This window comes from Phocoena phocoena, chromosome 8 (genome assembly GCF_963924675.1).
Source record: "Phocoena phocoena chromosome 8, mPhoPho1.1, whole genome shotgun sequence".
NCBI classification, from domain to species: Eukaryota; Metazoa; Chordata; class Mammalia; order Artiodactyla; family Phocoenidae; genus Phocoena; species Phocoena phocoena.
In genome coordinates, this window is record NC_089226.1 from 59,180,108 (window position 1) to 59,195,345 (window position 15,238).

General features: G+C 40.9%; 1 protein-coding gene across 1 annotated transcript in view; it reads left to right on the forward strand.

Annotated features, from left to right (window-relative positions):
* The first annotated feature begins 1,105 nt into the window (after positions 1–1,105).
* Positions 1,106–15,238, forward strand: part of FCHSD2 (FCH and double SH3 domains 2) — a 301,858-nt gene continuing 287,725 nt past the window's right edge. The window contains exons 1-2 of the mRNA XM_065882104.1: positions 1,106–1,327; positions 3,099–3,196. Of these exons, the coding sequence (XP_065738176.1) occupies positions 1,307–1,327; positions 3,099–3,196 (119 nt within the window). The 5' untranslated portion in view covers positions 1,106–1,306. The remainder of the gene's footprint in view (positions 1,328–3,098; positions 3,197–15,238) is intronic.

The window sequence follows — 15,238 nt, forward strand, 5'->3', positions numbered from 1 at the left end:
ACTTAGTTACCCAGAGATTCTAGTCCTGCTGTGTAACCTTCATAAGGTCTCCACTCCTCTGCCTCCCATTTGTGAAATGGGGATCCTGGCCTTAACAACCTCATGGTCCTCTAGCACGCAGTCCACACTCTTTGACTTGGACGCCCTGTAGCAGGGAACCGATTTTTTCTTTGCAGGGCAACTAGACGCCCTCCCTCAAGCCAGGCACCCTCGGCCGCCGCGAAAGGACTAGTCACCGCTCGCTCCTTGGTGACTAGATCGGCCAGGTTCATCCGCCCGAGGGGAGAGGGGTGTTGGAGGACAGAGAAGCAAAAAACGGGACTCTCCTACTGTCCCCCCATTATCACACACACACACACACACACACACACACACACACACACTCTCCCGCAGGAGCGCCTCATGCGCGTGCGTCGGCGCAAAGCCCTCTCCCGCCCACGTGCGCGCCCCCAACCGGGGGCGCGCGCCGCGGCTGGCGGGAAAGCGCTTGGGAAGCCCCCAGCTGGCTCCCACTGTGGGGGAGGGACAACAGGAGGCGTTTGGAACGTGCCATTCTCGGAGAGAACGGGGGGATTTTCGTGCTGCGGTAGCATTTTTACCCCTTTCATTCGCCGACCGATCCGTTAGCTCCCCCCGTCCCCCGCCGCGATACGGAGCTCCGCGCCACGGCCACACTCCTTCCCTGCAGCCAGGCCCGGCCCCTCGAACCCAGCTCTAGCCTAAGCTATTCCCTCCGCCGCCGGAGCGGGGCGCTGCGCCACGCGCTGGGGCCGGAAATTCCCGCGGCCTGAGTAGAGGAACCCAAGCGGAGAGTGCGGCGCCGCCTTCCACCTCCCCCGGCCGGGTGGGGGTGTTGGGCCCAGCGAGGGCCAGGCTGCCTGAGTGGGGGCGGGGGGGGCCGCGTCTGAGGAGCCGCGGAATCGGCGGCGGGTGGATAGCCGCGGCGGGCAGGGAACCGGACGACGGGGGTGCTCCTCAAGAGCCGCTCGGCTAGCTGCGAGAGCCTGCGCCCCCGCACCCGGGCCCCCGCCCCCTCGCGGTCTCCGCCTCCTTGCCTCACACACCCCCAGGGCCGCCGGAGCCCAGGCCTTCTCGGCGCTTCTCCTCCTTCTCTTCACACTCACCCTCGGACCCGGTTGTCCTGCTATCCGCCGGCCTTGCTCCCTCCGGGGCGAGTCCTCGTTCTCAGGCTCTCCTTAAACACACAAGCACACCCCGCTCGCTGGGCGGCCTTCTCCTCTTGGCCCTCCTCCTTCCCTCCTCACTTACGCCGCCGTCGGAGGAAGATTGATGTCCCTTCAGCATCATGCAGCCGCCGCCGAGGAAGGTGAGAATGCAGCTGGGGGTCTTTGAGGTTTTGGGGTATGCGTACAAGGAACGCGGCTGGGGCGACCACTGCGCCCCCTCCCCCTTTGCGCAAGGGGCCGTGACCGCCGTCGTCTCGGGCTTGTCACTGAGTTGCCGCCGGCTCCTGGCGGGGGGCGGGCGTGTTTGGTGCCTTCGCGTCGGAGGGGCGGCCAGGGCTCGTCCCCTCCACCGCTCGGTAGACCCCCCCATCCCCAGACATTTCACAAGAGTTTCGGGTGTGCGTGTGTGTATGTGTATGTGTGTGTGAGAGAGAGCGAGCGCGCATGGCAGTGCTGCTCTCTGCAAAGTGCTTTCTCGGGGCTGCACCGAGGGGAGGCGGGGGAGCCCCTGCAGCTTGCAGAGCCTTTTGCTTGTGTGATTGTTTAGTCTGCACCAGGTTTGAGCCCTCCGCCCGCTTGTCGCCACCCTCCCCCATTGGCAAATTTACAGGGAATTTGTTTCCAGCCTAGCCTTAATGTTTGGCTCGCTTTTCCCACGGGGCGACCGAAGAGAAGTCGCAATAGTCACCCCCACCCCAAGGGAAAACAAGAAATTAAGCATTGAGTGGTCCTGTCTTTCTCTTCCCCATTCCTGCCCCGCCCCTCCGACTAGGGGGCGAGGAAGGTGGTGGTTCTGTCCCCAGGAGAGAGAGAACCGGGCCGTGCTTGGCGTGTGAGCCGTGATCTAGGCTTCGGGTGGTAGTGACGGAGTGACGGGTGCTCCGGGCTTGTCAGCAGCTTCCCCGCTTCGCCTTTCCAGAACTGTTTCAATGGCCCCCTCCCAGTTTTCCCAGGGACTGAGGCTGTGTCCTTGTCTTTTCAATCCTGCAGATGGTTACTGAGTGTCTCCTCTGGGTGGAGGAGGCTGTTCTATCCTCCCCTTGTGGGCAAACATTTGCTGAATGCCTAACTCATTCGTGTCTGCTCCCTCTTTTTTCTCTTTCTTAACCCGGGTTCTCCGGTTAAGTGAGTCTTTTTCTTTCACACACGTACACTTACCCCTCCAGTGGCTCTGCTTCGGCCATGGGGGTTCCAGGCCCACTGTAACCTGGATCCCGGCCTGGCGGGCGAGGCACTGGCCGGTTTGCATATACTGTTCTAGCTGTTTGAAGTGGAGACGCCACGGGGACCGGCTTGCTGTGGTGGCTTAAAAGCACTGCATATGCTGGAAGGTCATTTTTGCTTTCTCCTTTGTGAGAAAGAGATTGTGATTTGATGTGCTGTCCAGCAAGTCGAGGGCATCATCCTGAGAGTGTGCTTCTCGTAGCCATTATGGAATAATTTAAGTAGTTGATTCATGCATATAATTTTATGATTGTGTAAGTTTCGGTCATGAGATATCTAGGCATTCTTATGCCCACTTCTCCCATCTACACTCTGCTCACCTCTCCTGATGTTTTAATGTCTTTGTATCCTTTTTGGAAGAAATAGAAGACAGACTCTTTTAAAGACCTGGATATGTATTGAGCTTGTACATGAAATGAAATGACTGGCAGTTTATTTTGCACCTCTTTAATCTGTAATTTTTATACTCGTGTACTTTCATTTAGCCTCTGCTTCAGGTTGTTTTAGCTAGTTTTTTCATTAATTATATGCAGTAAACAAAATTATGTGGCTAATAATGGGTTTATGCTCCTCAGGGGAAAGGCAAGTAAGAGTTATATATTCTGACAAGTATTTCGTATTTTCCTTAAGTAATTTTTTTATTGTTAAAGTTGCAGTAAGGCCTCATAAATATATGGTATATTTTAGGTGAAAGTTACACAAGAACTGAAAAACATTCAAGTTGAGCAGATGACAAAACTTCAAGCCAAACATCAAGCAGAATGTGATTTGCTTGAAGATATGAGGTAAGGTTATAGTAAATAGTTTGAGAACTTCTGTATCTCTATTTCAAATAACCTTTGCATTACCAAGCCCCAGGAACTGATGATGGAATTTCCTTTTGGATTTCCTGCTTTAAGGTTGTTAGAGCTTTGACTCAGCTAGAAATTTTAACTGGAATTAACACAATACAAACTTTTTTCCTTTAGTGGAGAAACCTATAACCTACACATACTATTATGAAAAAACAAAGTTCTTACAAATTTATCAGTCAGATTATAATCACTGAAATAGAAATTCTTATTTATATAATTTTTCTGCTAAATTTCTTTCTACATTTATTGACCTTAACGATTTCACGTGGAATTTTAAACTGACACATGGTTAATGGTTAATATCTGGGGGTGAGCCAGTCAATCTCAGATGATTATTAGAACATGGTAAATATAACTTTGTCTTTGAACATTAAATTTAGTGGGAAATGTGTTTATCATATTTTATCATTAAAGTTACTTGTATCCCTATTCAAGATAACTTTGAATTAAAAAGATAAGACATCTTGCCAGCCTTGTGAAAGTCAATGTTTTTCTTTATAGAAGTAATCATGACTCATTTTATTGAAAGAAACACCACTGTTTTAACAATCCTATAATACAAACTGACATTTCAACAAACATTTTTGTAAAGGAAAATGATTTGCATGTTGAAACAGAGTCGCTGCAATTATTTCCCTTTATTAATACATTTATTAAATTGGAATTGGGTCTGTAAGCCTCATCAGTTACTTATTTTTTCCTGTGGTGCACAACCTCATGTTGGTTTCATGAAAAATATTAACTATATGTTATTATAATAAAACTATATGTGTTTGGATAGCTGAATTGTTCGTAGCCCAAAGATTTTTACTTAGAGTTCCTTTTTCCCCCCCATATTTAATTTAGATACTAAATTAATATTTACGTATCTTTTCAGGGTTTCTAAGGCATATTAATTTAGACTCATCCAAACTTGGATATACCAAGATCATTGTTTTCTGACTGAAAACTACTCTATTTTTTTTAACTTTTAATTTTATATTGGCGTGTAGGTGATTAACAATGTTGTGTTAGTTTTGGGTGAAAACTACTCTATTTTAATTCTGCATTTGTTTCTTTGTTTTTCTCGTGGACACAGGGAAATTTTTAGACTTAAATAATTCCTGTGCAAGACACCTGAAACTTTTCATATGGTTACGAATTAAGCTTTTAATATTTATTAAGTGAACGAAGGTATTTTATATTTTAGTAGTTTAGGAAGGCAAAATTCGTTTGTAAGTAAAGATCCTCTGTGGGGTATGGATAGTCAGTAGTCATTAAGTCCTTTTGATTATATTCAAAAGACCTCTTGTTTGCATATTCTCTATTTCCCCTGTTGCTTGTACCTTGACTTATGGTCAGCTATGTGGACACGTCACTGCTAAGTTGATGTAGATTGCTGCTCCTGTTGCTACTGTTTAGTTGTTTGTATTATTTCTGACTTCACATTTCACTGGCGTTGTTGCGGTAATATCCTAATTATTACTGTAGTGTTCTCATATCTTCCACCTCCCAATCTCTCCTTTTAAATCTGTTTTCCACGTTGTTACCAGTTAACTTTCTAATAATTGTTTATTTATTTATTTTCTTTTTTTAAAAAATTAATTAATTATTATTATTTTTGGCTGCGTTGGGTCTTCGTTGCTGTGCATGGGCTTTCTTTAGTTGTGGCGAGCAGGGGCTACTCTTTGCAGTGCCCGGGCTTCTCATTGTGGTGGCTTCTCTTCTTGTGGAGCATGGGCTCTAGGCTCGTGGGCTTCAGTAGTTGTGGCATGTGGGCTCTGTAGTTGTGGCTCACGGGCTCTAGAGCGCAGGCTCAGTAGTTGTGGTGCACGGGCTTAGTTGCTCTGTGGCATGTAGGATCTTCCTGGACCAGAGCTTAAACGTGTCCCCTGCACTGGCAGGCAGATTCTTTTTTTTTTTTTTTTAACATCTTTATTAGAGTATAATTGCTTTACAATGGTGTGCCAGTTTCTGCTTTATAACAAAGTGAATCAGTTGTACATGTACATATGTCCCCATATCGCTTCCCTCTTGTATCTCTCTCCCTCCCACCCGGCAGGCAGATTCTTAACCACTGCACGACCAGGGAAGTCCCTCTAATAACCGTTTATTACGTATCAGGTTCTCTGTGGTCTTCAGGATAAAGACCAAACACTTTGTCATAGCACATGTGGCCCTTTGCAACCTAGGTACAAGCTACAAGCTTCATTTCCTGGCTTAATTATTACCATTTCATGCCCATGCATATCCTTTCTCCTTATTCCCCCTGCCCTGGCCACTTAAGACTTCTGGTTATCTAATTGTATTCTCGACATTCATGCTTTTGTGCCCTCCTAATTTTCATCTGGCAAATTCTGGTTACCACTAAGTTTGCAAGTTTGATCTTCTCTGTGATCTCAAAGAATTTTGATTTTGTACATGCTTCTGGCTTCCCCCCTCATGTGAATTCCTTGAAGTCAGAGGCTAAGTCTTATTCATTTTTGTATATTTGTACCCTTTGTAAACAGCTGACAGAATTGTTAAATGAATGTAACTGGTTATATTTACATGCAGCTTATTTGTGTTTAAGTGAGATATTTTATAAGCTCTGTTTGTAGGGGGCTGTAGTGGTGTCTGTTGAGCTTGTGTTTTATTTATTTATTTATTTATTTATTTATTTATTTAGGCTGCCCTGGGTGTTAGTTGCGACACGCAGGATCTTCGTTGCAGTATGTGGGCTTCTTAGTTGCGGCATGCATGTGGGATCCAGTTCCCCAACCAGGGACTGAACCCGGGCCCCCCGCACTGGGAGCACGGAGTCTTACCCACTGGACCACCAGGGAAGTCCCGAGCTTGTGTTTTAATTTGATTCATGTAGGCACTTTAAAATGTACTGTGGCTATTTGATGTAGAGTATATCTGTATTTATATATAATATGTAAATACAGAGACTGTTGGTGCTCCAAGGATTCATGGATTCTTTATTATTTTAAAGGAGTCAGTGTGTTTTTCTTTGTATTAAATAAATGGGATGAATCCCTTTATTCCTGTATAGTTGTGAGCAGAATACTGTATTACCTCCTAAAACATGAGTTTAGGTTTCTGATTTGCTCCCCCCCCAATGGTAATACTGAATTGGAAATTGAAAATTTTTACTCTCAATATTCATAACTTTAATTCCTTGAGGAGGAAGTGGTCTGGCTTTGTTGATTTGTCTTAGCAAGTGGAATGACCTTTTAAAAAAATTCATTAGAAATCTCTGAACTTGGATTTTTATATGTATTATGTTGTAAAGCATCTTGCCTGCTTTTCCTTTTTTGAGGCTCTCACCACCTTCCTTCCCAAAATCCCACAAATAGCTCTCCTTCTCACTGATGCACCCCCCACCAGTGTTATGCTCAATTTAAATTAGTATGAATTCACCCCTCAAAGTGCAAATACCTTTAATTCTTGACATAAAGAAGTAAGTAAGCAGAGAGAAATTTTTTGACTTTAAAAAAAGTTAAAAAAAAAAAAAAGACCACAACACATTAAGCTGTAAATAGGAAAATTTTATTCTGGGTTATGGCTAGTTCCCACTCCCCTCCCCCCTTCTCATCTTCTGGAATTTTGAAAGGAGATCATTTATGATATAGTATTTTTCCTTTGCTCTCTTCCCTTTCTTCAGTTCATTTGAGTTCCAGGGGTGCATGTAGAAGCTGGTTTGTTGGAGTAAAGTATGAGAAGGAAAGATAACTTATTTGTTGTTAATCAGGGATATTCCATGCTTTGGGGAGATTTTTATACTGAAGTGTTTCCTGTTGACTTTTGCTATCAGCAGTAGACTAGCATACTTTACTTTCTTTTTCGTTTATTATTTTTTATTCTCTCTTTGCTTTCTAGGGCCACTTATAAATAAGTTTCTAAATACTAGAGCCTATGTGTTGTGTATTAATATAATGTATTTCTTGTTTATTCTTATGATGTGCTAACTAGAGTCAGTAAAGAAAGTTCTTTGCAGGGATGCAGAATATAAATAATTACTTTCTTAGCAGACATTTTTAGGTCATTATATAATATTGAAAAATCATAGAATTTTAGAGTCAGGTGGATACTGTGATGTTTGCTGATTTTATAGATGAAAATGGAAACCGAGACAGTTGATAGGAAGTGAATCATATTGAGGTGGACTCTTCAGTTATTTCTCCTAATTTCTAGGCTAGTGTACTTTCCCCTATATCTGTATTTCCCAAGCTTCTAACCAAGGAACTCATCATGGCTCCCATTTTTGGAAACATTTTGCATATCAAAAAGTACATTTTTGTTTTATTTTTCACTTTTCATATACTGAGCTGTCAGTCAGCTTTGAGTCAGTATTTTAAAACTAGTAACATGAGTCCAGCCAAAAGCAAAGATACTTAAACTTTACCTCAGAGCAGGTTGAGGGTATGTGTGGTTTCTCACAGATGTTCTGAAAAATTTAACCTGGCTCAAGAAGCATTTGTCCTTTCTTTGCAGACATCTGGAGGTCTAGTGACCTCAAGTGAGGAATTGCTATACTATATGTTGCCTTCTCTAAACTATACTATATGTTGCCTCTCTAGGTTCATGGGAGTCACTGGGGATTGGATTCTGAAGTCTGTTGATGGAAGCTCTGAGACTTTTTTTCATTGTCTCGGAGACCTTTATGTCTAAAAGGGAAACTTAGAGGTAATGTGGTCTAGAGGGTTTTTTTAAAAACAGGTTTATTGAGATCTAATTCACTTGCCATCCAATTAACCCATTTAAAGTTTTTTTGTATATTCATAGGGTTTTACAACCATCACGATACTTTAACTTTAGAACATTTTTGTCCCTCCTACAGGAAACTACCTATTAACAGTCACTTCCCATCACCTTATCCAGCCTTAAGCAATTATTACTTTCGCTCTCTGTAGAAGCAGAATCTATATAAATGGAATCATACAATATGTGGTCTTTGGTGACTGGCTTTTACTTAGCATAATGTTTTCAACTTTCATCCATGTTATAGCATCAATACTTCATTCCTTTTTTATTGCAGAATAATATTCCACTGTATGGATATACCACATTTTATTAATCTGTTCCTCAGTTGATGGACTTTTTTGCTATTATGAATAATGTTCCTTTGAGCAAATTTTTCTGTGGACTTACGTTTTCATTTATCTTAGGTATATACCTAGTAGTGGAATTGTTGGGTCATATGGTAACGATATGTTTGACTTTCTGAGGAACTTTTCAAACTGTTTTCCAAAGTGGCTGTACCATTTTATATTCCCACTAGCTATAATGTATGAAGGTTCCAGTTTCTAAACATTTTTACCAGTGTTTGTTATTGTCTGTCTTTTGATTATAGCCATTCTAGTAGGTGTGGAGTGGTATCATATTGTGGCTTTGATTTGCATTTCCCTAATAGCTTATGAAGTTGAGCATTTTTTTGTGTGCTTAATGGCTATTTGCATATCTTCTTTGGAGAAATGTCTATTCAAATCCTTTGCCCATTTTTTAATTGGGTTATTTGTCTTTTTCTTATTGAGTTGTAAAAGTTCTTTAAATATTTATCTTATCAGCTATATGATTTGCAAATATATGCAGTATTTGCAATATTTTTCCCACTCTGTGGAAGAATCATCTGAGGTAATTCTTTTTTTTTTTTTTTTTTTTTTTTTTTTTTTTTTTTTTTTGCGGTACGCGGGCCTCTCACTGTTGTGGCCTCTCCCGCTGTGGAGCACAGGCTCCGGACGCGCAGGCTCAGCGGCCATGGCTTACGGCTCCAGCCGCTCCGCGGCATGTGGGATCTTCCCAGACCGGGGCACGAACCCGCGTCCCCTGCATCGGCAGGCGGACTCTCAACCACTGCGCCACCAGGGAAGCCCTGAGGTAATTCTTATGTGCCCTAAATTTTGAGAACCAATGAAGGGGTGAAACGAATAAGGACTTTGAAGATAGACCAGAGATTGAAACTCAGCTCTGTCACTAATGCTGGATAATCTAGGACAAGTTACTAAGGTTCTCTGAGCCTCATATTTCATGTATGTAAAACAGGGTTAATGCTTACCTTTTTGCTTTTCTGTAAAAGTTAAATGAGATAGGTGAAATGCCAAGCATGGTAGATATTCACCATTGGTAGCTATAGGATGTTGGCTTATACAAGGTAACAAAATAAGTTATTGTGTTTTATTAATTCTAAGAAGCACATTTTATTTTACATTCTTATATTTCTGAAATCCAGTTACATCTTACAGTTGCTTTTGGTTGTGTGTGTTTGTCCTTGTCTCTTTGTGCACAGAACTTGCAGAGAGTAGTTAGCAGCAGGCTTGGAAGAAAATCCCAGAGATAATGGTTTGAATACAAATGTTGGATCACCCAGGCTTTTGTAAAATAAATAAATTTATTTATTTATTTATTATTTTTGGCTGCATTGGGTCTTCATTGCTGCACACAGCTTTCTCTAGTTGCGGCGAGTGGGGCTACTCTTCGTTGCGGTGCACGGGCTTCTCATTGCAGTGGCTTCTCTTATTGCAGAGCTCGGGCTCTAGGCACGAGGGCTTCAGTAGTTGTGGCCTGTGGGCTCAGTAGTTGTGGCTCGTGGGCCCTAGAACGCGTGCTCAGTAGCTGTGGCACAAGGTTTAGTTGTTCTGCGGCATGTGGGATCTTCCTGGACCAGGGCTTGGACCTGTGTCCCCTGCATTGGCAGGTGGATTCTTAACCACTGTGCCACCAGGGAAGCCCCCCACCCAGGCTTTTGATGGCACAGAGGATGATACTGTGTGGAAAAACAGTAATGACTGATTCAAAAGTGATTCAGAAGAGTTTGAGCCTGAGTGTGACCAGTTTATGCACCAATTTATTCATTTACCTTTTAAAAATTGTGCACAAGAGTAATATATGCTAAAAATCTAATTAATGGGGACTTCCCTGATGGTCCAGTGGCTCCATGCTCCCAATGCCACTGTGGGGGGCCCGGGTTTGATCCCTGGTCAGGGAACTAGATCCCACATGCCACAGCTAAAGTTCTCGCACACTACAACTAAAAGATCCAGCATGTCGCAACGAAGACCCGGCGCAGCCAAATAAATAAATATTTTTAAAAAACCTAACAAAGTTTAAAAGAGCTCTTTTAATAAGTATAAATAAAAATTGTATCAATAAGTGATAGGGTATTGTATCAATTTAAATGGCAGCATTTTTTCTTAGTGGAACATAATGTGACTTGCAATCAGTGGAGTTTTAGATATGATGAAAATTGGAAGTAGCAGGTCAGGTGCTGTACCCTGGTCTTTTTCATTCATTCAGCAATCATTGTTTCTCAATCCAGTATTCTTTCAAATTAGAACTTGATGTAAATCATGAGAGGGAGAATTTTTTAAACAGAGTCATATGGAATTAAACTAAGGAGTAATAATGAAAGTTACCCACCACTTGGGTTAAGAACAGAAGTATTGAAGAATTTTTATGCGCCCTTTTCCTTGATTTGGTCTTTTTAGCCACACCCAAGTATATACGTAAGAGAGGTGGTGAAGGTGATCTGAGTGGTAGGGTAGCTGATCACAGCTACTGGAATGAGTACCAGCTTAGAGATATACAACCTGGGTACGAATCCTAGTTGTTAATCTTTATTAATTATGTGAATTTGGCCACAAGTAACCACAAGTTACTTAAACTTTAGTGAGCCTCATATTTCTTATCTGTAAAATAATGATAATTATAATACCTTATGGGGCTATTTTGATAATTAAAGTAATGCACATAAAAGCTTTCTTGCATAGTATGTGGAACATAGTAGGTGCTCAACAGATGCATGTGGACTGTAATTTTGTTAAGTAATTGAGAATATCTGTTCAGAAATTATGGTCTTTGACTTACTTATCCTGTAAAGAGTTAACCTGTGAGTTAAAAAATGTAATGAACCTTGAAGATAAACTGTTCAAGTAATACCAAAGAATTTTCTTCACTAAGTTCAGCAGCCTTAGGTACCTTCCATCTTTCTGTGTGTTGATAATGATTCTCCTTATGATTGCTGGATGGCATACACAGTTCCAAGCATGCTATTCTCGTACAACATGAGGTGGAAAAAGAGAAAGGAAGTGCAGTTTCTCCTCATGCAAAATTTCCCTCTTTACCTTCCCTCCTTTCCTTCTACTAGGGAAGACAGTTTCTACCAGAAATTATCCCAGAAGACTTTCCCTTGTATCTCATTGGCTGAGTTTGCTTCATATGCCCCTGCAGCCTAGCTGCAAAGGAGGCTGGGAATGTGATTACCTTCTTGGAGAGGTGGTCTTTGCCAGTAAGAAATAGGTATTGGTTGCAGTAATATGGCTTTTCCACATTACTGTTTGCCCTGTTTGCCACAGGGACCCATTTCTAATTTACTCCTAGTGTTTCCCATAAAAGTGTAAAAAGTGTGTTGACTTTAGATTATGAAAGATATAGCTAGAATTTCACTTGTCCCAAGCAGATTGGGAATAAGAGACTCCTTAGGAACCATTTGTATCCCCTCCTTTCAACTGCTTTTAAGTTCAGTGTCTTAGGTTGGGAGTAGGTTTTTGTATTTACCGTAGGTAATGGGCCAGTAGGCCAATAGCCTCTTAGGATTCTCCTGTTAAGAATACTTAAGAGTGTTTAAATATCTTGCCACTTCTGGTTTTCTGATAATTTGGGGAAATCGTGGTCTAAGGGCCCTCCAGGTAGTTTCATTTTTGCTGAACTCCTTTTACTTCTCAGGTGAAAGTGTTAATAAGTAGTAAAGCGGCTAAACTGAAAGCAGGGAAGGACAAATAAGAGCTAGAATTACTCCTAGAAATTGAGGATTGGCAATTCCGTCATGAAAGTGTAGAGAATGAAGCCTTTTACCTGAGGAGGCCTGTGGTGATAAGTTGATGATTTTCTTTGTAAATTCTTCGAATGTTCATTTGAATCCCACAGATGCTGTCTGTTTTGTTGGTGTCAATCTTCAGGAATGATCTGATGCATAAGCAGGAGTTAGTAAGTCTGGTTTGTGCTGTTGGCTCTTCAGTGACTAATTTGGGAACTAGGCACAGAAACGCAACCCTGTAGTTTGTTCCACTGCTGCAGATTTCCTGTCATGTGTTGGTCAGGACTAACTTAATAGAATCTTAGCTGATATTTTTATTTCATTTTATTGTTTCCTCACAGTATTCCTTGGTCATGCTTTAACATTCCATTTGATCTCCTTTTTGGCATTCATGTATGAGTGTCTTGTCATCCAGATGTTTTCTGTTTTGTGAACTTTGAAATAATCCCAATTCAAAAAGAAAATGTTATTTCTGGTGTTATGTAAAGTGTTACCATGTCTGTGGTCCCACAGGAAACAACTGGGAATGTGTATCCCTTGATTATATTTTAGTGTTATTTGTTTTCCCCCCATTGGTGGCTGGAGAAGGGGGCGAGAGGCAGACTTTTTATTGTATACCCTTTTTGGTAAGTTTTGAATTTGGAACTATGTGAATATTATCTACTCCTAAAACTAAATGATTCATTATTGATGAATATTTTATTGCTTGTCTGTTAAAGATAACATACTATAAGAATTTATATTAGTTGATGCTAAAATGTCATTTTTGGCTTTTAGTTAGTTTTTAGTGAAGTTATTTTCATCATTAATAGACTTTACAGTTTATTTCTAATATATACCAAGTATTAAGAATACTTGATTCACAAACTTCATAAAATGATTAGTCTCAAGCTGGTTGTTGTTCAGAGTTGGGGAAACAGGCTCTGTGTATTACTATGTTCTTTTCTTTGTGTGTTGTGGAATTGTTTTGTCTCCAAACAAGCAAACATATTGGGTGGTTAGATTGATGTACAGCTCAAGTTTTATTTTAGTTAACTTTATTCAAAGGTTTTATATCAAAGTCATCATTTAACATATTGTTTCTATGGTAAAATGTATTTTGCATTATTAGCCAACTTTCTCCATGGGAAATTCTTTCATCTGTTTCACTCTAGAGGTATTTTATATACTAGTTTTCTCAGCTATATTGACCTAAATGAATATTTTTGGTATTCCATTTGCTTCCCTTGCATTTTTAGCTATATCTTTGTATTTTTCAAGTGATGTTTTAGGTATTACACCATGCATCTTTAATCACTCATTGTATACCTTGAGTTAATATTATACCATGCCACGTAAGACACTTAAAACAGTCCAGTTCTAATTACTCCATCCCAGACTTTGTGCTGCATACTTTATAAACCTCATAGTACAATGTTAGTTTTGCTTTAAACACAGTTATCTTTTAAACAGATTAAGAGAAGGAAAAAACTTTTATATTTACCAGTTTTGACTCTCTTCCCTTCTTGAGACTAATACATAGGTTTGAGTTTCCATCTGGTATCATTTCCGTTTCGGTTGAAGAACTTCCTTCAGCATTCCTAGTGCAATTCTGCTGGTGGCAGTTCTCTTAGCTTTCACTTATCTGAAAGTGTCTTTATTTCACCCTCATTTTTGGAAGATAATTTTTGCTGGATATAGAATTCTGGATTGACAATTGGTCACTCCATTTTCCTCTGGCTTCATTGTTTCTGATGAGAAGTTAGTTATTATTTATATACTTGTCTTGTCCTCTTGTATCTAATGTGCTCCTCCCCCCGCTTTCTGATAGCTTTTTTCCTCCTTTTTATTGTTTTTCTGCAGTTTGAATGTGATGTGACTAATCTAATTACCTTTGTAATTATTTTTCTTGGGGGTTCATTTAACTTTTTGGATCCATGGGTGATGTTTTTCAACAAACCTGGGAAATTTGGGGCTATTATTTCTTCAACTATATTTTTCTGCCCCACTCTCTCTTCTTTCCTTTTTGGACTCTAGTTATACGTGTGTTAAACTGTTTGATAATAATCTGTGTTCTTCAGATTGGATAATTTTTTTAAAATTAATTAATTTATGGCTGCATTGGGTCTGTTGCTGTGCACGAGCTTTTCTCTAGTTGCGGCGAGCGGGGGCTACTCTTTGTTGTGGTGCTTTCCACCCTGATTATGAGTCACGTTTCCTGCTTATTTGCATATCTAATAATTTTTGATTATTTGGACATTGTGGATGACACAGTATAGGAAGTTTCGATTGCGTCATCTTTCTTTAATGAGTATTGAGTTTTGGGGTTCCACTGAAAGCCTGTGTGTCCAAGGTGTGCAGCACTATCTCCACTCTGGCTGAATTGGAATTCCAGTGTGTCCCAGCAGTGTGCAGTTTCTGGTATCTGTTCGGCTCTCAGGCCTGCAGTAGTGACTCTCCTAGGCCTCATGGAGTCTCACCCTGGCTTATGTGTGGCCTAATACTCAGGCAAGGATGCTCAGGGAACCCCCATGCAGATTGCTGGGGCCACCCCTTCTCATTGTTGTCTCCTCTCTAATACCCTGTCCTACAAATTCTAGCTTCTTCAGTAGCCCAGAACTGTGATCTCTGCATCTCAATTCAGTGAGACCATCATGCTTGGCTTAGGGTCCACTTCCCTGTGATGGAGTTGGGAAAGTGTCTCGGGCAGAAAGCTGGAGCAGATGTGGTACACACTTCCTTTGCTGCCAGTTTCATACCTAAAAATAGTAGAGTCATATATTTTGTCTAGTTCTATAGATGTTACTTGAGGAGGGCTAGTCTAGAACCAGTTACTTCATCATGGCTAGAAATGGAAGTCTACTTCTCAGATGTATTGGGAGAAGATATTTAACTGATTATGAATTTATATATATTTAATATCTACCTAATCTAAATTAATCCTTTGCTTTTGGGTATATGAATTTGGATATTACGTATAAAAATGTATGTATTCTGTAGCACAAAAATTTTTTAACAGCTTTATTAAGATATAATTTTTATAAAAAGGACATGCTATGTAAAAAAAAAGATATAATTGATATATTATGTAATGCACTTATATAAACTGTATAATTCATTGGCTTTTGGTATATTCACAGAGTTGTGCATCTATTACCACAGTCAATTTTAGAACATTTTCATTACGCTAAGAAGAACCCTGCACCCCTTAGCCATTA